We start from the raw sequence: 25,561 nt of genomic DNA, 5'->3' as shown, positions 1-25,561 counted from the left end.
GTGAGGAAAACCACGCTAGCTAAAAAAGAGCGTCAGGGTTCTTCGGGGCCCGTTTGTCTAAATGGGGGGGGAAAAGGGGAATTGAAGGGCTTCCAACCCCAGTAAACTGAAAAAAAATAAAGACCCATACCTTGTTTGTGCATTTAAAACCCCAACAAAAAAATTGGTTTTGCTGGTTTGGTTGCCCCTTTTTATTGAGTTTGGTTTAAAAACAGTGACTTAAAAAACCCAAACCCAACGGGGGAAATTTTTTAAAATTTGTAAAGAATTTTTATTTTTGGGATCTGAATTTGTTTATTTTTAAATATTTTTTAAAATTTTTTTTGATTTGAATAATTTTAAAAACACATTTTTTTTTTTTTGTAAAATTGATTTTATTTGCAGAAAAAGGTAAGAATGTTTGGGAAAATTTTTTAACTTAAAATAAAATTAGTCTTATTTATAAAAAGGCACATGTGTAATTTACCTTATGCACTGACTGTATTAAATGTAAAAAATCAAATTATTCAAAAATTGTCAAGTTCAACAGGATCACATATCTTTGGCTTAATAAAATACATCTATGACAGGAATGTCATAGCATAGGCTTCTAAACCTTGTCAAAGGGGAGTGGTTCCCTAGTGGTTTTGTTGTCCACTCAACCCAGGGGTTGTGGGTTCAAGCCCTACTTAAGTTAAGACCATGCATATTCCTCATGGTAAATTAAATTCGTCATCTTAGTGCTGTAACGTGTTAACTCCAATAAATTATATCAGGAGTTAACCCGTTACTGTGCTAAGGTGACAATATGACACCAAATAAGGTACCAATTTGACACCTGGTACCTGTTAGATCTAGGAATCTTGATATAATTTAGTGGCTAGAATTTATTTCACAATCGAGGTTTTAAGAGTAAATATATGTAAACTAACCTTGTTTGTTTGTTTATGAATGTTAATTTATATCAGTGTTGTGGCATCTGGAAATTTGTGTCGATGTAGCGTAAAAACATTTAGGGAGCAACCATTGGTGTCACCGACATTATTATATGATGAACAACTCATATGGAATAGTTGAAATTTATTTTCTTATTGCATGTCACTTAATGTAATGAACAGATAATTTGTACTGTTAGGTTGTTTCATTAAATTTTATTGATGGTTATCTGATTTATCAGATGACTATGTCAACATATTGTCATCACCTTAGTGCAATAATAGGTTAACTCCCATTGAATTATATAAGGAGTTAACCTATTATTGCACTGAGGTGATGATATTTGTCTTAAAAATGGCATTTTTACCATTCACAATTCTAAAATTTCATAAATGGACAATGTCCATCTTTCAGCCAGTCAGTCAGGACAAAGTCATGCATCATTTTAAAGGAAAGGTTAAAAGTTAAAACTGCATGCATGTTCTGAATGAATATCAAACAGTGTAGACCATTTGAACTTGACCTCCAATGGGTTGCATGGGAAAAATCGGTTATGTCTAGGAAGCTAATGTATTAAGACAATAAGACTTAAGCAAATGCGACAAAATTGTAAATCTCAAAGTTGTCATTTATTAAGGTCATAGTTTCTTATCTAGTCTCCTGATTTCAGCCAATTTTAAATTAAGAAAGTAACAAATGTGAGGTGTTTTTGACACATTTCAGGAACTTTGAAAATGAACAGAAGGAAAAGCAGGCAAGTGTGATGGAAAAGATACTGATTGAGGAGGAAAGAATGCGTCGTAGAAAGCAACAGCAACCGTTACTCTGGGATGATCCTCAACGTGAAAAAACAAAGGTATGCAGGGCATAAAATTTCTCAGAAAGGGAGGTTCTTTAATTACGTACGGTTAGATATATATATTTCAGTTTTATTGCGAATGAAAGCTGAGAGCTTATGTGAGCCGTATTTTAAGGTCCTCTTCCTGAAGCTAACCAGTACTGGCACCACATGAGTGACTGGTGATGTACCCAGTAGGGCTTGAACCCATGTTTCCTTGGTTTTAAAGATATACTATGCCCATCCTTGTAAAAAAATTTAATTACAGAAATTTATTGTAATCTATGAAATTCTTACTGAATATGGCTAATTTGAATATAAAAATGAATAAACTATGTATGGGAAGCTGTGTTCCCTATTACAGGTCAAGTAAAGTTGGTCTTTAGTTAAAAAACTGCTAGTTTTCTTTTCATGACATTATACATGTACATTGTATATTCATATTGTGACCACTTATAGTGTGTAGAATATTAAACGAAACAATTATCTACCTTTTGTGAAGTCGAAACATGTTTATTTTATATTTACAAAGAGACTGTGTACCAATTATCAATATTTTTTTAATATCAAATTTGAGCATGGTATATCTTTAAAAGTAAACTCTTTAATAACTAGGTTTTATATGTGCTCTTTACAATATCATCAAAAAGAAAAGCGTCAGATTTTACGGCATTCAATGTTAAATGCAAAACATGACGAGACATATTGGAAACTTAAAGAACAATGATTATACTGCATTCAATGCTAAGTGCAAAACTGTGGACAATTTGTTATATAGGGCAAATCAAAAATCATAACTCCAACTCGTATAATCATTTTATAATTGCTTTGATGTGTTTTTAACCAGATACTTGGACCACCTAAGAAGAGGCCGCTGAAAACATTTCAAGAATACACCAAGATGAGTGTAGAAGAAGATCTTAAGTTAAATCTCAGAGATTCATTAGACGAGAATGTAACTATATTTTGATATATCTATATTTTATAACATTATTTTTCACTATTTGACTCATTATATGCGCACAGCTTTATTGATTGCCTTTAGTAAACGTGGCAAATTCGGGCCCTGCCTTCACATCCATGCAGTCTGGCAAGACTTTGTGCTGTTCTGATATAGAAATCACATCAAAATACTATGAACCATATTAAAAAACAATGGCAAGTCATGATTTTACATATGAATCAGAATAAAGGTTAAAATCATTTATCTTATATTTTGCACTTTATATCTACATTTGGCTTTTACCTGGAATATTGCAAAGATGTGCTTATTGATGTATTCAATAGATTAAGTGAAGATGTAACATGATTTGCTTCAATACTCTGACTTTGAACTATATAAAGAAAAATTTTGATTTGATAGGGTACATTTTACGGGTAGTTTGGTCATGCAAAAGTTGTATTTGTATTACTTTGGCTTAAGTTAACAATCAAATCAGTTTGCTTAATAATGAAACATGAATTTTTTGTAAACTTCATTTTCTTTTGTCAGACTGATTTTTCTATAAATAGTCATTCTATTTTTAGACTATTCTATTTTTAGATATTTCTATTCTATTTTTAGAATATTCATTTTATTTTTAGATTTTTGAGAAACTGGATGATGAGAAATTAGATACAGCAGATACTGACATGCATGAAAAGATTGTTCCACAAAGGGAAGTCGAGAGCAGTGACTCCAGTGATGATGAAGATATTGGCGAGAATGCCGTGGACCTGGCAAAACCGGAGTTTGAGGGATTATGGGACCATCATAAACCTTATAAAGTACCAAAAGATACAGAGTCATCTCCCCTGAAAACTCTTGGTGCCTCAAAAATGGACAAGGTATTACAATAGAATTACATTGGATTTTACAATTTTTTCAAATAAAGAATGGACTTCTTTCTATATATGGTTCTGATGTATTCCTTACAGTCTACCCCTGTTTAGTGACAAACCTTTATTTGAATACCTTGCATTATCTTTAGTAGATTGCCAGTCCTGCTTTTATCTCTATATATGTTAATATATATAGAGCATATCCTTTCAAATGCATTTTCCAAATATCGCCTATTTTTGTATCGAAGCTTTTTCGCTAAAATGTCAAAGTTGAGTTGTTGATGTCTATCACTATATTCGGACTTGGATTATTGAAACCCATTAATTTTTATTCAAAGTAAATTTTCAGTCCCTGGCAATTTGAATTATCAAAGTTACCTTGTTTGTTTTGAAGAAAAAGTTGAGCTACTGTGATTGTTACAGTGCCCTCATTGTTTCCTTGTCATTGTCATTGTGCAAAAGCTTTAATGTAGCTCATTATTCAAATACACAAAATTTGGAATACTAACTTATCAGGACAAAGTGCAGTTGTAAGACAAGGGGCTTTATTCTGAAAACTATATGTTATGCCTCTTTTTATCTAGATTTTTTTTGGTCAAAATTGCTTTATCAAGTAAAATGATTCCAAATTATGAAAGATATCAACATGAAATTTGGAATACTTGATTTTCATGACAATGCAAAGTTGTAAGATGAGCAGCATAATAGTTAAAGTAATATTAAAAGGAGTGTATGTTGGAATATTAATAACAATTGGTTATTGATGCTCATAACCCATAACAGAGGAGGTTTTTTTTATTATTATTTTCATCTTAAGCATCTTTTAATCATATTTTTACAAGTCCCACCTTGATGTTGACACTATTCTCTTTGTTATTGCTTTTTGGACTTCCTTTCTTTTCAAATAATATTCTTGTTTACAAAGATCATCAATTCAGGGCTTCCACTAGGAATTTTTTTTAGGAAGTCAGGACTTCCTTTCAAGGAATTTTGGAAGTCATGAGGTAAATTTCTGGAAGTCAGTTGTTCTTACGCGTATAATTTTCATGTTTCAATGTTTGATTTATAGTATGGGATGATACAAGTAAAAGCAATTATTTTAATCACAAGATTCTGAAAATGTCATTCCTTTAAATGTTTTATTATACATATTTAAAAAGTTCAAAGTATCTTTACATGATTGTTGGGTAAATATTTTCAATAGAAGTAAGAACATTACCCTGAAAAGGACTGTATTGTTGTTATTTAAGGACAGTGGTAACCGTGTAGAACCCTTCAGTGATAACATTCAAATAATTGCTCATTGGTATAACAGAAAAAATAATATTTCCAGAAAACTTTTAATTCTTTAATCAATCATGGTACAAGTAGATTCTGAAATGTGTATGATGGGTTCTTCTTTTTCTACCTCTGGATCAGTACCATACAGCTGTGATCAGCCTGCACAGCATTTTTGTGGTCATTGGATTCATTGTGTTTTAAAAGGGTGGATCTCTGTAGATTTCCTGAAATAAAAAAAAAACATGACATCCTTTAGCATTGTTATATTTCTTTTTTGTAAAATAAAAATTGTTGTTTAAATATCTCTTGTGTTTAAAATTATTTACTACAGTACCGAACACAATTTCAGTGTATCAAATGAATCATAACACATTAACAACATAAAATGGTTAAATTTAATCAGGCTTATAAATTGAAAGTTTTATAAAAGTAATTTCGAACACCGTTCTTGACCAAATTAATTTTTTAATTACGTTTTTGAGATACGCCAAATTGCAGAAGTGAGCATTGAGACATTTTGAGAGTGGGTAGGGAAAAAGATTTTTAAATGTTTACTTTGCTTCTCATAATAATTTCGTATTCGTATTCGTAATTAGCGAGTGAAAAAAAAATCAAATCAAATCAACATCGATAGAATGTGTGAAAATAAAACGTCTTTAACTTTAAAAAGGAAAAAAAATCAAAAGACAAAAACACGCTTCGCCGACTCGGCAAACTTTCGGATCCATACATTCAAAACTTACCGATGCACACAAATTATAAAGAATAAATCATTTTATCTAATTAAAGTAATTAAAAACAGATACCTACCACAGTTTACGTCAATTAACTATCCATTATCCGTACAAAACAAACAATTAATCCAATCACTTTGTTTTCACGCTTATCAAGGTCATAAATCAACACTCGCTAATTCGTCACGCGCCAGGTGCATTCGCATAATTTCCCCCATCGCTGTCATGTCAACCATTCAATTCAGGGGGCGGAGTTAAATAAATAATCCAATCGTACGCCAGGAAAGTGAGAAAATGTCGGAAAATGGTCGTGGCGTACGTCACGGCTTACGATTTTCGCCGTATTCCTAAATTTTTGGAAGTCAGCGGTACGTCATTGATCTTAATTTTCGGCGTACAGATACGATTTTCGGGCGTAATTTACGGCCGTACGCCCGTTAACGGAAGCCCTGCAATTATCAACATAGGGGTGTTAATGTTATGAACCAACCTAGAGCAAAATATTGAAAAACATTAATGAGCCGGTCATGACAAAACCAACATAATGGGTTTGCGACCAGCATGGATCCAGACCAGCTTGCGCATCCGCGCAGTCTGATCAGGATCCATGCTGTTCGCTATCAGTTTCTCTACTTGTTATAGAGTTTGTAAGCGAACAGCATGGATCCTGATCTGACTGCGCTAAAGCGCAGTCTGGTCTCGACCCATGCTGGTCACAAACCCATTATGTTGGTTTTTTTACACTTGAATTAGATTAACTCAACTAAGGTCCAAATACCTAAAAATATATCAAGTGAATTTCTTACATACATCATCTGGGGCACTTAAAACAGAAATATATGCAAAAAATGTTTAAGAAATATACTAATAAATACATTGTTAATTGACAAAATTTCTATTTTTGTGTTATTCTTAGCCAGATTTGTCTGAAAAGCATTGCAACGTTTTTTAATTTTTGCTCATTTTTCACAAAGAGAATAATTATTCTCGCAAAAGGAAGTGAGCTACTTATCTGAAATTTTTCACACAAGTGATTGATCTAGACCTTGATCAAATGGAACATTTTAATCTCTAAATATTATTTTTTGTCCTGTCATGTCAAAAATTATCAGTGGAGTCTATTTAATGTAAAAAAATTGTTACTGGACACAAGGGTTTTCTGCCCATATTGTTTGCTGTTACAATGTTGAATCTTGATTTGTTTTGATAAAAAAAATTGTTACACTGTTTTTTTCAGGCAATTTTAAATCAAGTTTTGGAGAAGCACCGCGCGGGTATTGTAGTGAAGCAGGTTGCTGCAGGGAGAGAGTTTTCGGGGTGTCCGTTCTATAGTAAACCTGACGTTATCCATTTCAAGGTATATTTATAGTTGTTACAGCTACTTATTGAGACCTTTTTTCTCTTCATCTTAATATGTCAATCCTTTATCTCTAATACACCTCACACCTCCCCTGTCCCCTATCCCCCCCCCCCCCCCCCAAAAAAAAAAAAAAAATTTTTTGTAGATATAAAATGATCAATTTTCTTTCCGTTGAATGAAGAGTGCTAAAGAATTAAGAAAAAAGAGATCTGAGGAACTATAAATTAATAGAGATAGACAATCCTCTTAAATCATTTATTGAGAGGATGATTGTCTTTTGAAGCACATTTCAATATTTGGTTCCTTATGTTTTATTATTCTATTGCGTTGTAAACAAGTTCTAATGAACAAAAATTTGGTTAATACGGCATTCCGCACTATTTGCTACACCATTTTAGTGGTCAAATTTATCATAATCACCCAATGATCATCAAGAACAAAATTACTATCCTCATTTACCTTTTTTGTCCCCCCCCTTTGACCCTCTTAAATTGTGACTCTGTGACAATTTAATTTCAGTTTTGCTGTAACCTTAAGCCACCCCTTCCCCTCCTACTTTTTTTACAAAGAAAAAGATTCACCAAGACAATAGTGGTTTATTATAAATTCAAGGAAGTTAACACAAATGTTAACACATCATCTCAATAATGAGGAGGGAAATAACTCAGAAACAATCATCCTTTGTATTTTTACAGTATTAAAATTTTTGTAGTTAAATTAATGCCCCCCCCCACCCCCTTGGAAAATGTTATGCCCAGTGACATTTTTTAGATAATAAATGATAGGAATTTTGAACCTTGCCATAGACCCATAACTATAATTTCTGTATCCAGATATGAAAGTTACATGTATTACGCAAATGAAATGAAAATATCATAATTTGAATTATTTAATGCTGGTAGTTTTTCTCTTTTTTTTCAGGATTTTGACGTTGGTAAATCATACAAGAAGAAAGTTACGCTCACCAACGTGTCTTATACGGTGAACTACTGTAAATACATAGACATAACTGAACGTCTCAAAGATTTCATTAACATCCAGTAAGTATAATCACAGGAAAAAATTGTTGTTTACATTATGTGACTCAGAATTTCTTGCTATCTTTTGTTGATAATTTTATGTAGGCATTGAAAGGCTAAAAGTCAACCTCAAATACAAGAATATATTGCTTGCTTTTAATTGCCTTATATTCAGAGGAATTTAAAGATGAACAAATTAAGAACAAGTGGCACCCATGGCTGAGTGGTTAAGGTTGTTGACTTCAAACCACTTTCCTCACACTGCTGTGGGTTCAAATCCCAACAGGGACATTGGATTATTTCATGTGTGTTAGCTACCAGCTAGCTTACAGAACATCAGTAGTTCTACTCAGGTGCCTTTTTGTGCCTGAAATAATTCACGGAAAGGGAACCTGAGGTCTTCCTCCATCAGTAAAGCTTGAAGGTTGCCATATGACCTATACTGTGTAGATGCAACGTAAAATCCAACAACGAAAAACACCAACAAGTTTAGAATGATAAATTTTATGGAGTTGAGAGCAGGTCCCAGTCAATAGAGAAGTTCGTAATTTAGGGAAAAGGCTTGTAAATTGAACCTCAATGACCAAGTGGTTATGGTAGCTGACATCTTGTCTCTCACCCCTCACTGCTGTAGGTATGAATTCAGATAAGGACTTTAGATTCTTTCTAACCAAAGGTTGATGGTTCTACTCAGCTGCATACTCTTGCTTGAAATGATGCATATATGGGCTGGCACCATGAAGTCTTACTCGACCATTTTAGCTTGAAAATTGCCATATGGCCAGAACAGCTTGTTTGTTTGTATTTTTGTGTTTTTCTTTTATGCCAAAATTAACATACTTTTGGTTCATATCTTGGCTGTCAATCTAGCTAACCAACTTTGCTTAAACAATCCAGTTATTATCAATTTTATCACAAGCAAATGACTACTTATTTCACATGAATCAGTGGTGAGAGACAAATGAGCCGCGTCATGACAAAACCAACATAATGGGTTTGCGACCAGCATGGATCCAGACCAGCCTGCACATCCGCGCGGTCTGATTAGGATCCATGCTGTTTGCTATCAGTTTCTCTACTTGTTATAGGGTTTGTAAGCGAACAGCATGGATCCTGATCAGACTGCGCGGATGCGCAGGCTGGTCTGAATCCATGCTGGTTGCAAACCCATTATATTGGTTTTGTCATGACACAGCTCAAATTTTGTTCAGTGTCAAACAATTTTGTGTCTGCTCTCTAAATCCTTTACCCCTTTGAAGGATACTTTCAAACTTTGCTCAAATGCCCACAGCAATTGTAATTGTGTCCTGTCTATAACTTTATATACTCCTTGAAGGATTTTCTTCAAATTTGGCTCAAATGTTCACTTCAAATTGGTAATGTGCAGAACTCGTGCTACATGGCTTAAGGTCAAGGTCATCCTTGAATTTGAGTCCGGTGTCAGACATTTTGTGTGTGCACTGTTAAAACTGTTCTAAACTTTTTAAGGGTTATTCTTAAAACTACACTCAAATGTTCACTTTTAGAAATGATGATAATTTAGCTACATGAACATAGTAATACTGTGTCATATAGATGGTGGGGGTACTTTAGCCATTCCTGTGACAATTGTAGTTATTATAATAAAACATAGTGTATGGAAATGTTTAAAATACAAAAAAGTGTCCATATTATTTTTAAAGAACTGTTATGATTGAAAATTGTGTCTTATGGGCCGGAACAAGTAAACATTCTTTAAGTTGTACAAGATGACTCAGATATTTATGAAAAATGTGGAATAATAAAACACCGGAATATATTAAGTTGTTGATATGGAGGTGCTAGTGTGACTAAGATGTGATAAAAAGAATAATCATCAAAAGATAAAACAACAGTTTTTTGACATTTAGACGCTGCTGTTGCATTATATGTGTTTATTTGAAATTATGTACATAGCTGTATTATTGCCTTATTCCTAGTATTTTTTTTGTTTGTTTAATGCTAGCAATTTTTTTGAGGTTTGAACAAGATTTGAGGTTGATAATTTTGTATATTTCCATTAATGTATTTTCTTATAGGCCATGTGGGCCGTGGCCTTAACTTTTTTCCAAGAAAGTGAGAAAAAAATATCCATAAAAGTATCCATCTGCTTGCAGTTTCTAATTAAGCCCTGAACATATTTATTGTTCTAAATATAAAATGTATGTAAATCTTTTCGCACATTAGTTTGGCTAAGGGTTTTGAATATTTTATGTGCTAAACCCAAAGCTGTAGGAGGCTACTGCCAAATTCATAAAGGGCAGATGGACCCTTATTAAACTTAGGACACTAACTTAGGACACACAATCCTTCCTAAAATAAAGCTGGGAGGTTATTTTACCACCTTAACTGTGCTGACGTGACTTAAAATCAAACAGGAAACAATGGTGAGAGTAACAATGACTGTGCACATTTACATTCTTTACTTTAGTTAAACAAAACTGACAATGAAGACATCCTGTTATTGAAAATTTTTATTTTTGAATGGACTTTACTGAGGATTTTTTACATGACGGGTACTGGCAATATTTTTACCGAGATTTGTTTAACATTTGATAAATGTCTAGATCAATAACATTATATGTGAACTGAAGGATCATTCTCTCACTGTGTATTTTAAGAATATAATCCTTTAAGTTGTGCAAAATGACTCAAAAATGAAAAGTGTTTAAACACTTTTAAGTCAAATCTGAAGCTAACAGAATCCCCCCCCTCCCCCTGTCCTTCTCGTCCTCAAGCATTATATCTTATCAAACACTCAAGACATATTTGCTTCTAACTTCTCATACCTTCACACACTTTAAAACTGGAAGTCACTGTCCAAGGCCTATAGCACTTTCATAGATTTTGACAGAAGATTTGCAAAACTACTGAAGTTAATTTACTATGATTTTAATACATGTTTTTGTGACCATAACTGTAGATCACTATTAAAGGCAGGGTTCCCACGCTGTCCGGGAAAACGGGAAATGTCCGTGAATTTGAAAACAGGAGCTCCCGGCCTTGAAAAGTCCGGGAATTAGTGTTGATACATAAAAAAGTCCGGGAAGGTACGGGAATTAGTCTGGTAAAGGGGAGGTAAATCAAACAACCAAAATGGCGGTCTTAGCACAGTATATTGACTTCTGCATCTTGAATGTTGATGATTTTTCGATTTACAAGTGTTTTGGGAGGCCAAGTTTGACATTTATGAGATTTAACATTTATTTTCTGGTTACTATGGCGGTTTTGTTTGGAAAATGTTATAAGACAGTCACAAATCGACCACAAGTTTGCTTGATTGGCCCGTGCTAAGAAACATGAAAGCTCACAGGTCTGGTTGTTTCCTTGGGCAATTTGTTTAACCTTATTGCTCACAACCATGCTAAAAGCCAAAGGTAAATCAATATAAAATAAACAATAGTATTACATACATGAACTATTGTCAAGGCAGAGCACAGCCAGTTGGCCACACCATATTTGCAAGTACATTTGTCTATTCATTAATGAACCTAACAGTTAGAAAAGCAAATGTCACTTTTTTTCTTACAACATCTGAACTGCCAATTTCAACGGAATGAATGAAAGTAATAGTTGGCTAAGTCACATTATTTTGAAATTATCAATTCATTTTCTCATTAAAATCTATATTGTATACAAATCAAAATGAATATTGCTATAATTGTGTGTGTTTGGGTATTTTGTGCTGCTTCCATATTTTGTAGAACCCGTAGCACTGGCTTAAGCAGAGTACAACATTTAAACATGAAAGTTGTGAAATTTTTAATGTAGAAACACCTGCAGGCAGTTTTCATATACCCTTCAGTGTGACATGCTTTTGCCATTCTATGCACCTAAGTGGACTGAGGTCAAATGTGAGGTTACTTATTAAGTACTATGAATATCTTGTAAAAAAGTGATCCCTTGGAAGCATTAAAAACACCAAAATTACATGAAAATTGCAGACAACCTGCAACAGTTGCTGTCACAAAGTAAATTTCATTACTTATAGACACTGAATGTATTTCTTAGATAGAGTTAGATTTATGTCATGAACTACATGTATTATATTGTTATTAAATGTTGTTTTAAACATTACCATGAAAATATTCATAAGACAAAAAAATCGAATAGCTTGAAATTCAATCTTCTAAAAAGTCCTTAAAAAATCAAAAAAGGTCCTTGATAAGTCCTGGAAAAGTCCTTAAATTTTCAAAATATCTAAGAGTGGGAACCCTGTAAAGGCCAATAAACTACATTGATATATATTAGGGACATATAAGATTGACCCTTGTTTATTTTGCCCACTTCCCCATTCATAATGTTGGTCCGTAAATTGAGAAAACAGTGAAAGGTGGGGGAATCACTGCACAATCGGGGCACTTTTTAGTTAACATTAATGTTTTTCCTTTTTTTTAGTTTTGATCCACCTGGACAGATGTCTGCTGGTCTTACATGTGAAATGTTGGTTTCATTTAAACCGATGGTGAGTAAGCTATTATTTTTTATAAATTTTGTACCTGAAAACATAATTACAAGTAAAATGTAACATATGAACATCTCTGAAAATCAAATTCAAGGCCCAAGCTAAGCCAAGAAAAATGGAGAAAATTCTCTTTCTAGCAAAATAGGGAAAAAAATCACAAGTCAGGAAAAGATTGGTTTTTAATTGTAATGATTTTCTTAATTGGGAATCATTATTGCATTAAATTTTGAATAATGATTATTGATATCATGATTTTCGCTGACAGCCCTAAAAAAACTAATTTTGTCCAAAATTCTACAATGTTACACTGGCAGATAAAAAGACAGATTCATTATTTATTATCATTCTGTTCAAAATCTTTTTTTCAGATTTTTATTCAAAATCTTTTCTTCAGCTTTTTAGTAAAAAAAATCTTTTCTTCAGATAAATGAGGACCTAGAAGGTGAAGTGAAGTTTCTCTCACAGACTGGGCCATTTTCCATTCCGCTGAAATGCACAACAAAAAAATGTGATGTAAGTTGTTTGGGTTTTTTAACATTTAAAGTACGATTATTATGACAAGGGTTCCAGTTTGCAGCACAAAGCTTGATTTCATGAATTTGTGACTGTCATGGTGACACTGAGATTAAGTGTAAACATATTTTATTCCTTTCCTTTTTAGCTCGACTTTTCTATGAAAAGGGGAGCTATCCTACTCGCCCCGGCGTCGGCGTTGGCGTCACACCTTGGTTAAGTTTTTCGTACCACCCCACTTTATTTCAGAAGTATTACAAGTATGGCTTTGAAACTTACCATACTTGTTCACCATCATAACCTCCATCTACAGACAAGAGTACATAACTCTGTCAAGGTTTTTGACAGAATTATGGCCCTTTTTTGACTTAGAAAGTGTATTGAGCTTGGTTAAGTTTTTTGTACCACCTCACTTTATTTCAAAACCATTGGAGGTATTGCTTTGAAACTGACCATACTTGTTTACCATCACGACCTTCATCAACAGACAAGAGGACATAACTCTGTCAAGGTTTTTGACAGAATTATGCCCCTTTTTGACTTAGAAAATACATTGAATATGGGTAAAATCCACTTATTGCCTTAACCCTTTGAGATATTGCTTTGAAACTTTTAATGCTATTTCACATCATTACCCCCATCTGTACGCAAGAGAAGGTAACTCTGTCAAGGATTTGTTTTAAAAATTAAGGCCTTTTATCGACTTAGAATTAAATTTATTTAAGGCTCAACTCAGTTTTTTTTTCTTTCTTACCAGCCCTCTTTTGACTTAAACATTTCAAACTTTGCTGCAGTGTTCAAGGGTATCACACAATTCAGTAAAATAATTCTTCACTAAATATCTTAATGCTCATGGCCATTGTTCACTTTAAAAATACAGAGATTCTTGTATTGCCTTTTACTGCAAAAACTTTTTTTATTGGCAAGCAATAAAAAAGTAGAGCGCGCTGTCTTACGGACAGCTCTTGTTTTACAAGATGTACACTGCAAATATATAGAAAAAAAGATAAAAATATTTTTTTGGGACCACAAGTTCATATAACATAAGTAATTTGGTCTGTCTTTATCAGAGATATGACCAAATCATGTTTTAGAATTGATTTTGAAAAAAAACAAAACACATGGAAAACAAGCAACCACAATTAAATAAACGGACAATTTTCCCTCCAGGAAAGAATATAATTAGGTGCCATTTAATATGCTGTGGTAACATTTCCGCACTCTTTCCTGGTGATTAAATGGAAAACAAAAACAAGTTCCATCCCAATTTAGTACACTCCTGAAGTAAACATTTTGGCTCTTTGAAAATTATATAAGCTTTATTTTGATTCACATTGCATTCAGAATAGAAATTGTAGTAAAATCTTAAAATGGCATTGAGTATCATTGAATATATCTTTTTGAAATATGGCAATTCCCACAAAGCTTTGATATGGTAAAACATTTGCTGTGCCCTAGATGGGAGCCAAAATGGTGATGGTATTGTTGTACGATATAATTTTTATGCCCCGGAAGGGAAACATAATATAATTGCACCGTCTGTCTGTCTCTGTCCCTCCGTCTGTCCCACTTCATTCATGTCCAGACTGTTACTTTGTCATACATTGAGGGATTTTAAAATAACTTTGCACAAATGTTTACCACATCAAGACGATGTGTCACGTTCAAGAACCTTATCCCTACCTCAAAGGTCAAGGTCACACTATCATTTTGAAGTTTCACATTATCACAATTAGAGTAAATAGGTACACACATTCATGTCTGGACTGTAACTTTGTCATGCATCGAATGATTTTAAAATAACTAGGCATAAATGTCTACCACATCAAGACAGTGTGTTGTCTTCAAGAATTACATCCCTACCTCAAAGGTCAAGGTCACACTAACATTTTGAAGTTTCACATTATCACAATTAGAATTAATAGGTACACACATTCATGTCAGGACTGTAACTTTGTCATGCATGGAAGGATTTAAAAATAACTTGGCATAAATATTTACAACATCAAGACGATGTGTCACATCTAATAATCATGTCCCTACCTCAAAGGTCAAGGTCACACTACCCTTTTGAAGTTCACTTTATCACAGTTAGAGTTTAAAGGTACACACATTTGTGTCCGGGCTGTATGTAATGCATCGAAGGATTTTAAAATATCTAGGCATAAATATCTTCCACATCAAGACGACATGTCGCGACAAAGACCCATGTCCCTACCTTCAAGGTCAAAGTCACATTTTTAGTTTGAAGGTACTCATTCTCTTGAGAAGAGTTTGAAGATACACATTCATGTCAGGACTGTAACTTTGTCATACATGGAAGGATTTTAAAATAACTTGGCACAAATGTCTACCACATCAAGGCAATGTGTCGCGGCTAGGCTCATGTCCGTTTGTCCCCACTTACACAACAATCATGTCCAGACTGTAATTTTGTCATGCATTGAGGGATTTTGAAATAATTTGGCAAAAATGTCTATCTCATTACAACATTTTGTTGGGTCTAGGAACCATGTCCCTTTTTCAAAGATCAAGGTCACACTTATATTTTGAAGGTTCATGCTATCACAATTAGAGACTACAGGTACAATAATAAAAAGAACAATATTCAGCAATTAGTTACTTTCATTCTCTTTTCTTTTCATATACCTGCATGCTTAAGAAACATTTTCGGGGGCATTCGTCAGTTGGGTGACAGCTCTTATTTGTCTATGCTGTATATTCATAACCATTATTGATGAAATCTGGTGGTAATATAAAACCTTCTTATACAGTGGCTGTCATGAAGCTTAGTTGTGTATTATACTGACTGCCCATCTTGTGCAATTTTGTTTATGACTATTTGTAACAATTTCTCTAAAATTTTGATGAAGGAATAAAAAGAGGAAAATAAATAACAAGTAATTTGATGAGAGCAGCAAAAAATTTCATTCACTGAAGTACATGAATATCTCTTTTGTCCTTTTAAAACAGTCATTTCTAGAAGTTACCTGTCAAAACACATTATTTTGGTGTAAATTTGTGATAAATTAAAAAAAAGAATACTTTACACGTCAAAAAACATTCTTCTGGTATTAATATGTTATAAAATTGCAAAAGTGAGAATATTGGCCTTTATATTCAGGTTTTTCTTTAAAAGTGGTCTTTAAATGAGGGTAAGGTTTAGAACAGTGTTGAATGTATTATTTATTATTACAGTTGTCAGTTGACATGGATACCATACAGTTTGGTACAACAGTCATAGATGAAACGCTCAAGAGAACATTCACCCTGACAAACAAAGGAGCCCTCGGCACAACTTTTGAGTTCTTTAAACTCACAGGTAATGTCAGTTAACATACTTTCTACCTGTTGTTATGATATAGATTACACATAGGGTTGTGAGTATCAGTAAAGAAATCATTCCAAATAATATAATGTTACCGAGGCAAATTATCCGAAGGTCACAGTATTTTTGCTAGAATTAACGTTACAAAAAATAGTGACAGTACAAGGATGACAACCTCTCTCGATATAAAGATATATATTCACAAAAGTCACTCATACTTATATTAAAGGAATTATCCTTCTTTCTTATTTTTGTAAGTTGCCACATTAAACACTCTTATGTTATCTAATTTTTTAAAACATTGTATTTTTCTGGTCATGTGAGATTGTTTTCTCGTTTTGGAAACTTTTTTGATTTGAAGATTTTATACTTCCCTGATGCTAGTACCATGTGTCACAAGAAATGCATATTTTTCATCCTCATTCATGTAATGACTCTGTCTAATTTTGTTACGCCCTCACTTAGGATGGGATATAAATTTGCCCTTTTATCTCCTTTGCCCTTTCATGCTGTCCATCCATATATTGACAAAACAGTGGAATTTTGGGCCGGGGGGTGGGGGGAGGGTGAAGTTGGTGTCAGTTTCCTATAGAAACATTTCTAGTATTCATCTTTTAAAATTGAATTGGTCTATAATAGCAGGTCTGTGATACAACAAATAATTACATGGATAGTATTTTTTATCACACATAAGAACAAAAGAACAAACCTCGAAAGAATTATGCATGAACATGGATGTTGTTGGCCAGTGTTATCATTGATAAAAATATTCTTACTAAATCCCTTAGAACTTCATTAACATTTTTATTTCAAACAATATTTTATAAGAATATCCAATTGATACATTTCTGCAGTTTTTATCAATATTTGAAATACTAATGGAAAATCTGCCCGTTGTAAACCAATTCACTTGAAATCACAATGTTTTGTTAGATTTCTATACTACATTTATAACAGGAAAAATATTTTTTTTTTTTGAAGGAATGAAAGCAAAGACAGCTACAAGTGCCCAAACCTCTCTTGGAAGAATGGTAATAAAGATCTTACACTATCATCTATAATACTGCACGTTTGTAACGTCACTTTTCATTGGATATAATCGTGATGTTTATATAGATATAATTATACACGGCTGCTGTTAATTTATGAAGAAATCTCATCTCACTTTTTTTTCTCTTAAAAAGATTCTTGCTGTATTTTAAATTTGTTTGTAAATATTTCTGACAAGTTATAACTAATATAATAATACTGTAAGTTTGGACTGTCCCATTTACTATAAGCAGGGATAGTCAGTAAATTATTGCTCTTCAATGTAAAATTCATTCATTATAATAATTGATACCTTAATTGTTCAGTTGACATGACCATAAAAGTATACAAATTAATTTACATGTAGGTATCTGACTATATATCCATGTCACTTCCATGCAGTCTGATCATGCCGTCTGCATTGTTTGCTATTTAGTCAATACTTTTTTTGAAAATTTCCCCTGAATTGATGAATGGTTTTGCCCAGATTGAAGAATGGATAAGTCCATTTCAGATACAAAGTATTTAGCATGTTAAGGGTTAATTGGAATAGGTTTATAACTTGATGCATGCGATATATTTACAGACAACAGGTAATGAGTCTACACAGCCGTTGAGTCCCGAACCCACTGAGGTTGATAAATCGAAGAAAGAGACTACAATAGAGAAAAAAACTGACGGTATTTTATACACTTTAATAGATAAGTTGTTACAGTTAAACATCTGCCAGCTTTCAGCTTTTCTACTAGACCCATGTTTTATATTGTCCTTGCTTTTTAATCATATCAATATTACTTTGAATATCTGCTACAATTGTGAAAGATATTTTGTCACTATATTCGAGTACATCTTTTACAGGTTTTTTCAACAGAGTAATTGTAAAGATACTTTGTTCATTAGTAAAACAATAACCTTTAGCATAAAAGTTTTAATGTCTGGCAATGAAAATTTGAAAATGTAATTTTGTTTCATTTTAATTTCTTATGTTGCCTTCATGGCCAGGTGACCAAGTTTGTTGTCTACAATCACTTAACACTCACAACTGTTGTTTTGAATTCTGTCACAGACTTTGTACTTTTTCATATGTAGAAGCTTTTCTTCTGGCTTGCAGAAGATCTTTCATTCTTTTTGAGTGCTGGCTCTTTACTTAAATTGAAATATTTCACAGAGGGGGCTTATAAGGTTCCCTTCTAAAGTTAAAGCATTAAAATTACCATATGACTTTAGCGTTTGTGTGAATTGATTAAATCTTGACAAAAAAATAAAGATATGACTGAATCAATGATTATAGAATTTTCATGTAATTTTTTTTAGCTGAAACATCGAAAGGTGGTGAAGAAAGTCAGGTTGTGACCTCTGAAGGTCAGGAGGGTACCCAAGAAGGTCAAACTGAAGGTCAAGCTGAAGAAGGTACATTTACATGTATATGGATATATTATATCCTTTGGCTTGAAATTTAGTTTTATGAATATCTTTTATCAATATAAAAGTAGGGGATTGGTATTACTTGGCTGTTTTTTTCATTAAACATGTTAAAGAAAATTATATCCTTTGCTTTTATATTGAAACATTTGCGTGTGTAGTATGAATATTAAAGTAATTAAATTATCAGCTTTTAAAATTGGCTGTGAGTAGGTAGTACAGCAAATGATGACATTGCAAAATTCATGTTCTTTACTGTTATTCAGCAAATATTTGAGACAAATTGCTCACATAAAATTAGGTTATTAGGTCAACTCATTGAATCTTGGTCACTAGGTCAATTCATCGAATCTCTTGACACATGAATGTCACATTAAGTCATCATTTCTCACATTAAATTATGTCACTATGTCAATTCATCGAATCTCATGATATATGAATGTCACATTATTCATACAGGTGAAGCCGAGGAAAATGCCTCACCAGACCTTGCTGTCAGTGAAATGGACGACTATGGTTCCCTGGATGGAATGAAAGCCGGGCCCATTTCTGCAGGGGAAATTGGACCATTTGCGTCTACAAAACTTGAAATTATTTGGAACCCCTCTCTCCCAGGAAAAGTTGACTCTGAGTTTCTTATCACCTTCAATGATCCGTTGTCAGAAAGTGTAAGTACCTGTTACATTATATATTATTCAGTATCAAATGCAGGGTGTCCATTAATATCTGTTACCATTTTAATTGTTTATTGTACAAATTTGTTTAATCAGTACTTATATGAAAGTTGCATTTCAGGAAAGGTAAAATAATAAAGTTTTAAGTAGTGAACGTAATTACTGAAAAAATATTGTGTACGCTTAGAATAGCATGTTTGTTTGTAAAAGATGGGTTCCACATGACGTCCATTTTGTTTAAGAACAACATCACAGCGTGTTTTGAAATTGTACAATCCACTGTATTTTTCAATGTAGAAGTAACAAATAGAATTCCAATGTATAATTCGGTTTAGAAGAAATGAAAAGAATTCTATTGTATTATTCAATATAGATTAGTTACAATTAGAATTCCAATGTATTTTTCGTTGTAGAAGTAACAAAAGAATTCCATTGTATTATTCAATATAGAAGTAAAGATTAGAATTCCAATGTGTTTTTCAATGTAGAAGAAACAAAAGTATTCCATTGTATTATTTAATTTAGAACAAAATACAGTGATTGTATAATTTGTATAATTTTAATGAAAAATAGAAACACATGGTTTGCAATAAATGAATTAAATAACACTGTTTTATTCAATGAAGAACTTTGATATCATTTTGTATAATTCAATACAGAATAAAAATAAAACACTTGTATAATTCTATCAAGTAATGAAAACTGCTATAAATTTTCAGATACCTGTTCGAGCTCTAGGAAATGCTATAGATGTGCCTGTATGGGTGGAAAGACAGACTGTGGACCTGAAAATATGTTTGTTTGACAGATTGTATCAGGATACCATTCTAGTGAAAAACAGGTACATGTCTTAAATAACCTGGAATCAATGGATTCTGAATTCTGATTTTGAATAAAACGAGTGTATGTTTTGTGATTGATATTGTTACTAATGGCGGCATGACCAAGTGGTTAACGCTTCGGACTAGTAATCTTATGATCGCTAGCCGCATGGGTTCAAACCCTGACAGGGGCAAGTTGTTGTTTCCTTCAGCAAAAAACTTTACACTCATTGCTCTGTACTGGTTGGTTCCAGGAACGGATTCTAAAGTGTGTATATAAGCTAATAGCTTCCTACACAATCAAACTAAAATAAATTCTGTATAAACCAATAAAACGAGTGTTTCCTACTTACATGACTTATATCGTATGTCCTTCAAAGTTTCATTGAGGTCATAAAGCCTAAAAACAATCAGATATGTAATTTTCTAGAAGAAAGTTTTAAGGTTTATTCAATGATGATAACTAACGTTCCGACTCTCACAACCCCCTCCGTGGTCAAGGGGTTAGAGTCGATGACTTCTAATCCAGATACCTCTCTGGCGTGGGTTCGATCCCCAGGAGATGCCTTGGTAGTTTAGCACGGAGGAAGGTAGTCTTACTGTCTAGTTCTGGTGTAACTCTCCAGGAACGATGGTTAGGAAACTACCCCCCTATATGACTGAAATACTGTTGGGAAAAGGTGTAAAATGAAACAAACAAACAAACAAAAGACTCTCACAAGTCTTCATCAGGGTTTGTTTTAATTTATACAAAGGGCTACAACATCATTGTGTCTGAAGTTTGAAGTTTGTGAAGAGCTTAGAAATCATTCTGTCCTTCAAAGTTTCAATGAGGTCAAAAAGCCTAAAAACTATCAAATTTGTAATTTCTATATAGATAAGTGAAGCACTTAGAATAGAAAATCTGCAAAGGATCACAAAGAAGTATACATAAAATTAAATTGGAAATCTTAAGTTAGTGCATAGTGTTATAGTCTGATTTGAGTGAAAAGCTTTGCAATACTTTTATGTTTGGATTAATTTGGACAAGATAGATACTTTTTATTCCACCAATATTGAAGAGCAAATGATTATTTAGTAGAATAGGGTGAGAAAATGACATGAAAGTTTGCACACAAGTTATTGGTTCCAATCTACATCAAAAATGGTACACAAATTTAAAAAAAGTATTTTCAGTCCCGTCCTGTCAAAAAGAAAAAAAAACTCAATGGAGTACCTTAAAAACATGTTTCTATACAATTGGATTTATTTGTACATATAGAGTTTAATAAACTAATTCATTTACAGTTTCAACTGTTTACACATATACTGTGAATTCGCTTAATTTCGTGGGCATGAGATTTTGAGATTTTGTTGAAAAAGGAAATTTTTGTGGGTTCTTAAAGTCTTGATTCTTAAATTCTTGAATTGTCTGTTTTTGCAATAAAATAAATTGAAATAATGTAATGAAATAAAATAATCTTACAGTAGAGGAAATAAAATTTGGTTACTTACATCTTTAATTTACCTAGCCACAAAAACCACAAAAAATACGTGCCCCACAAATAAGTATGATTTTGCATTATGATTTGACTGTACATTTATTTTACTTTGCTTGTATAATTTTGTACACAGGGCTACAACAGCACTGCGCCTGAAGTTCGAAGTTTGCAAAGAGCTAAGAAATCATCTTGAGCTTTTACCAAAGACAGGGTATATCCAGGCACAGTCACAGTTCTCTGCACAACTTAAATTCTTACCCAGGTAATGTATAAGGTTCATTAATCTAAGGATTGCTGGCCTCAAGAGTTTAAAACCCTGTAAGGGGGCAATTAAGTTGTTGTTTCCGTGATCAAGAAAATTTACACTCATTAATTAGTTATGGTTAGTTCCAGGAAGGATGCGGGAGTGTTTCAGTAAGCTTATAGCTTCCGACACAATTGAACTAAAATAAATTCATATAAAACTAAACTAAAATGTTCATTCAGGAAAACAACAAGGTCAATAATTTTTGCATGTACCAATGCAGGGGAGATTTATCAATTAGATAAAGAATTACAGGATTGTAAGTGGTAATGTCTCAAATTACATGTTTTTAAGACTTCTCTCGATTGTTATTGAATTTGAGTTGTGGTTAATAAGCCTAAGAAAGGATTGCCAAAATTGATACAAAAACAAGTCTGAATTTTTTAGATATGATTTTTTTTTTCGTTTTGTAGACGAATTATAATGCTGTTGAATGTTTGCAAAAGAATTGTCCTGCTTTAATAATATGTGCCATGTTCAATGTGATCTGTGTCCTGTCCTAAATAATCTTTACCTGGTCCTATATCATTGTCTGGTCCTATTTTATTTGTTGTTTTTTTTTTCTCCTATATAATTTGTATACAGTCCTATGAGATCTTTGTCTACATATGAGCCGTCACGACAAAACCAACATAGTGCGTTTGCGACCAGCATGGATCCAGACCAGCCTGCGCATCCGCGCAGTCTGATCATGTCCATGCTGTTCGCTTACCAACACTATTATAAGTAGAGAAACGAAAGTAGATAACAAACAGCATGGATCCTGATCAGACTGCGCAGATGCAGCTCATATATATACATTGTACATGTATGTTTGTTTTTTTTTTGTAATTTCAGGCAAAGTCTATTTGAAGAAGGGGGCAAATATTTTGACAAGGAAACAGGAGTGTTGGAAGCGCCTATGACAATCAGAGTAGCTGATCAGGTGAAGAATATTATGCATTATTTGTGTCACAGAAAATAAAAAAAATTACTTCCCCTTGTGGCTGAGGGGTTACCTTTGAGGGTTGAGGCTTCAGAATTGCAGCCACCTTTTGTCCCTGTCTGATTGTGAGTGGAGACTTAATGGGTTTGAATTACTGAAGTCTATGCATCTCTTAGCTCTAGAAGGTGAGGTGGTTTTGACTGCAGGTGTAACTGTTGCTTTAAGTTTTGTAACACCCAAGCCAAAATCATCTTTTCTGTTCTGGTACTATATGACAAATTGTGTTTGTGTTCCATAAAACAAAACAAAACATTTCACCTAGAAATAAATGTATACATTGTTTACTCATCTGTAGGGAGCATTTTGTATCTGTCACGTGTATTTTATAGAAATTAATATTAAGGATTACTGTGAAATCACTAATTTCAATGGCATGGAATTCATGATTTTGTAAAAAAGGACATTTTAATGGGTTTTTAAATTTGTATATTGTCTGCTTTTGCAAAGAATACAATGCAAATATTGTATTGCAAAAATAATCTAACAGCAGACAAAATAAAATTTTGTTGGATTTTAAACTTGTGGATTGATTTTTCCAATAAAAATCACAAAAATTTATAAATAATGATTTTTTTAGTGTTAAATTTCACAATGGTTTGATGTTTTCATACAAATAAAATATAGCCAGGTAACTTTCTTTGGGTAAGTAATCTTTCAAAGTGCATGTTTTGCAGGGAAAAATAATGCAACAAAAGGGTACCGAATGTCCAGATTTGTCAATAAAAAATAGAAAGTTTAAGTCTGAACAATATTCATGTCACATGTGGCAAAACTTTCCAATTATTTTTAGTTTAAACATATTTTATAGCATCAAGTGCATGTTAGATATCGTACAATTGATGAGAGTTTATAACAAGAAGCAAATGGGTTGGGCAACATAAGATTAAGCCCTTCCAATTATTAAATGCCTGTACATGTATATATAAACATTATGTATTGCAGACTGCTCCAGTGCCGTTTACAGTGACTGCTGTGGTTACAAACTCGGACATGGTGTTCGATACAACAGATATTAACTTTGGAGACTGTACGATCTACGAATCTACAAAAACTACAATCAAGCTTACTAATAAATCAATTTTACCACAGGAGTTTGGTTTTGTTGGTCATCCTGAGGTATACCTACATTGTTTCTTTTCATGTTTCTAAAAAAATTTAATTTGAATGGTGGTAGTGTTGGTAGTTTACCCTTAGGATCATGAGAGTTAGCCACTTTGAATTCACCAGAGCCCAGTTCAGCCACTGCATTGTTCCTTGGCACGATGTCACACACTTTACCAGTACTAGTTGCCTTCACTTTCACAAGGAACTAACAACTTCTTTACAAGCCAAAGCATAGGTATAGTAGGAATGACTGTTGATAGGATTTCATGATCAATCATAATGAAAATTACATGCACTGTCTGGGAATCAAACACGGGTCACCTGATTTATAGTCCAACGTTCTTTCTTATACGCTAGCAAGGTGGTATTTAAATTGAATTTATAGTTGCCATGTGTTTCATTTCTCCCTCATATCGTTTACATGTCAAACTTATTACCTCAATAGGGATTCATTTGCTGATTTGGAAATCATTTTGAATAAGTAGCCGATTAATTTTGGAGAAATTGGTAATAGCTGGTTATAACTTTATTCATTATTTCAGTATGTAGAGGTACAGCCAAATGACGGGTTCGGAACATTGTTGCCACTAGAAACGATAGAGCTAGAAGTTATTTTTAGCCCGAAAAAGGCCAGAGACTACAAGTTTGAACTTAACTGCAAGTCTCTGATAAATAGGTTTGTATGATTTGTATATTCTCTTCTTAGAGTGGCAGAATTCAAAATTTGCTACCTGCACTTGGTCTGCTTGCTTGGATGGACCACATAAATCTTGTCCATATTTTTGATCTACTTTCCTTTAGAATTATTTTTATATGTGGCTATGTTAGTGATACCAATCCTTGTTTGTTAACATAGAATTGTTATGTACAATGTCCTAGCACTGTTACATAAAAACTTATAATTGCTATCTGTTTTTGTTATTATTTCAGAGATTCAAATTAGAATAATTATATGTGTTAACATAACAAGGAAGCCATTTAATGAATGTTAATAAAATCACTATTCCGACAGAAGTTGTTTTTTAAACTGACTTACGGAAGTACAGACTTTCCTACTTATTGCCAAAAAATTCAAAATGATTACAATGTGAAGGTGTTAATGCGTTCACAGGTGGGTTGTTTTTTGAAATGACTGTTTACTTTATGTGAATGTGCCTAAATGAATGTTTTTTTATTCTTTTTGCAGAGAATTTAAAATTCAGTGTAAAGGCGTTGGCGTTCTCCCACCATTGGATCTTTCACACCAAGTGATCCATTTTGCCGCCACGTCTCTTTACGATGTGTCTACAGCCGGACTTCATGTGATCAACTCTCACACCAGCATGAACGAGTTTACACACCCTGTTCCTAGAATTGGAAAAGGTTTTGATCCTACTTCTTTGTAACTTTTTCTTCAATATTTCAGTAATTGATCCTCTCCTCAAAGTGACAGTAAAAGTGATTGAATAA

At 33.1% G+C, this 25,561-nt stretch overlaps 1 protein-coding gene across 1 annotated transcript in view; it reads left to right on the top strand.

The window, feature by feature from the left end:
• The window catches only part of LOC132753547 (cilia- and flagella-associated protein 74-like), a gene marked incomplete at its 3' end in the record, with an annotated part of 61,114 nt that overhangs the window by 10,213 nt on the left and 25,340 nt on the right, over positions 1-25,561 (top strand). Inside the window, 18 exon segments of the mRNA XM_060744024.1 lie at positions 1,639-1,771; positions 2,601-2,708; positions 3,338-3,580; positions 6,827-6,946; positions 7,871-7,989; positions 12,385-12,451; positions 12,875-12,964; positions 16,163-16,286; positions 17,274-17,323; positions 17,908-18,001; positions 18,636-18,731; positions 19,203-19,411; positions 20,137-20,258; positions 21,853-21,981; positions 22,861-22,948; positions 23,951-24,124; positions 24,655-24,788; positions 25,299-25,474. Coding sequence (XP_060600007.1) covers positions 1,639-1,771; positions 2,601-2,708; positions 3,338-3,580; positions 6,827-6,946; positions 7,871-7,989; positions 12,385-12,451; positions 12,875-12,964; positions 16,163-16,286; positions 17,274-17,323; positions 17,908-18,001; positions 18,636-18,731; positions 19,203-19,411; positions 20,137-20,258; positions 21,853-21,981; positions 22,861-22,948; positions 23,951-24,124; positions 24,655-24,788; positions 25,299-25,474 — 2,276 coding nt within the window.

Source organism: Ruditapes philippinarum, unplaced genomic scaffold (genome assembly GCF_026571515.1).
Source record: "Ruditapes philippinarum isolate M1 unplaced genomic scaffold, ASM2657151v2 ctg1261_1_1_1_1, whole genome shotgun sequence".
Lineage (NCBI taxonomy): Eukaryota > Metazoa > Mollusca > Bivalvia > Venerida > Veneridae > Ruditapes > Ruditapes philippinarum.
The sequence above is the reverse complement of the archived record's forward strand: the minus strand, read 5'-3'. Positions and strand labels throughout refer to the sequence as shown.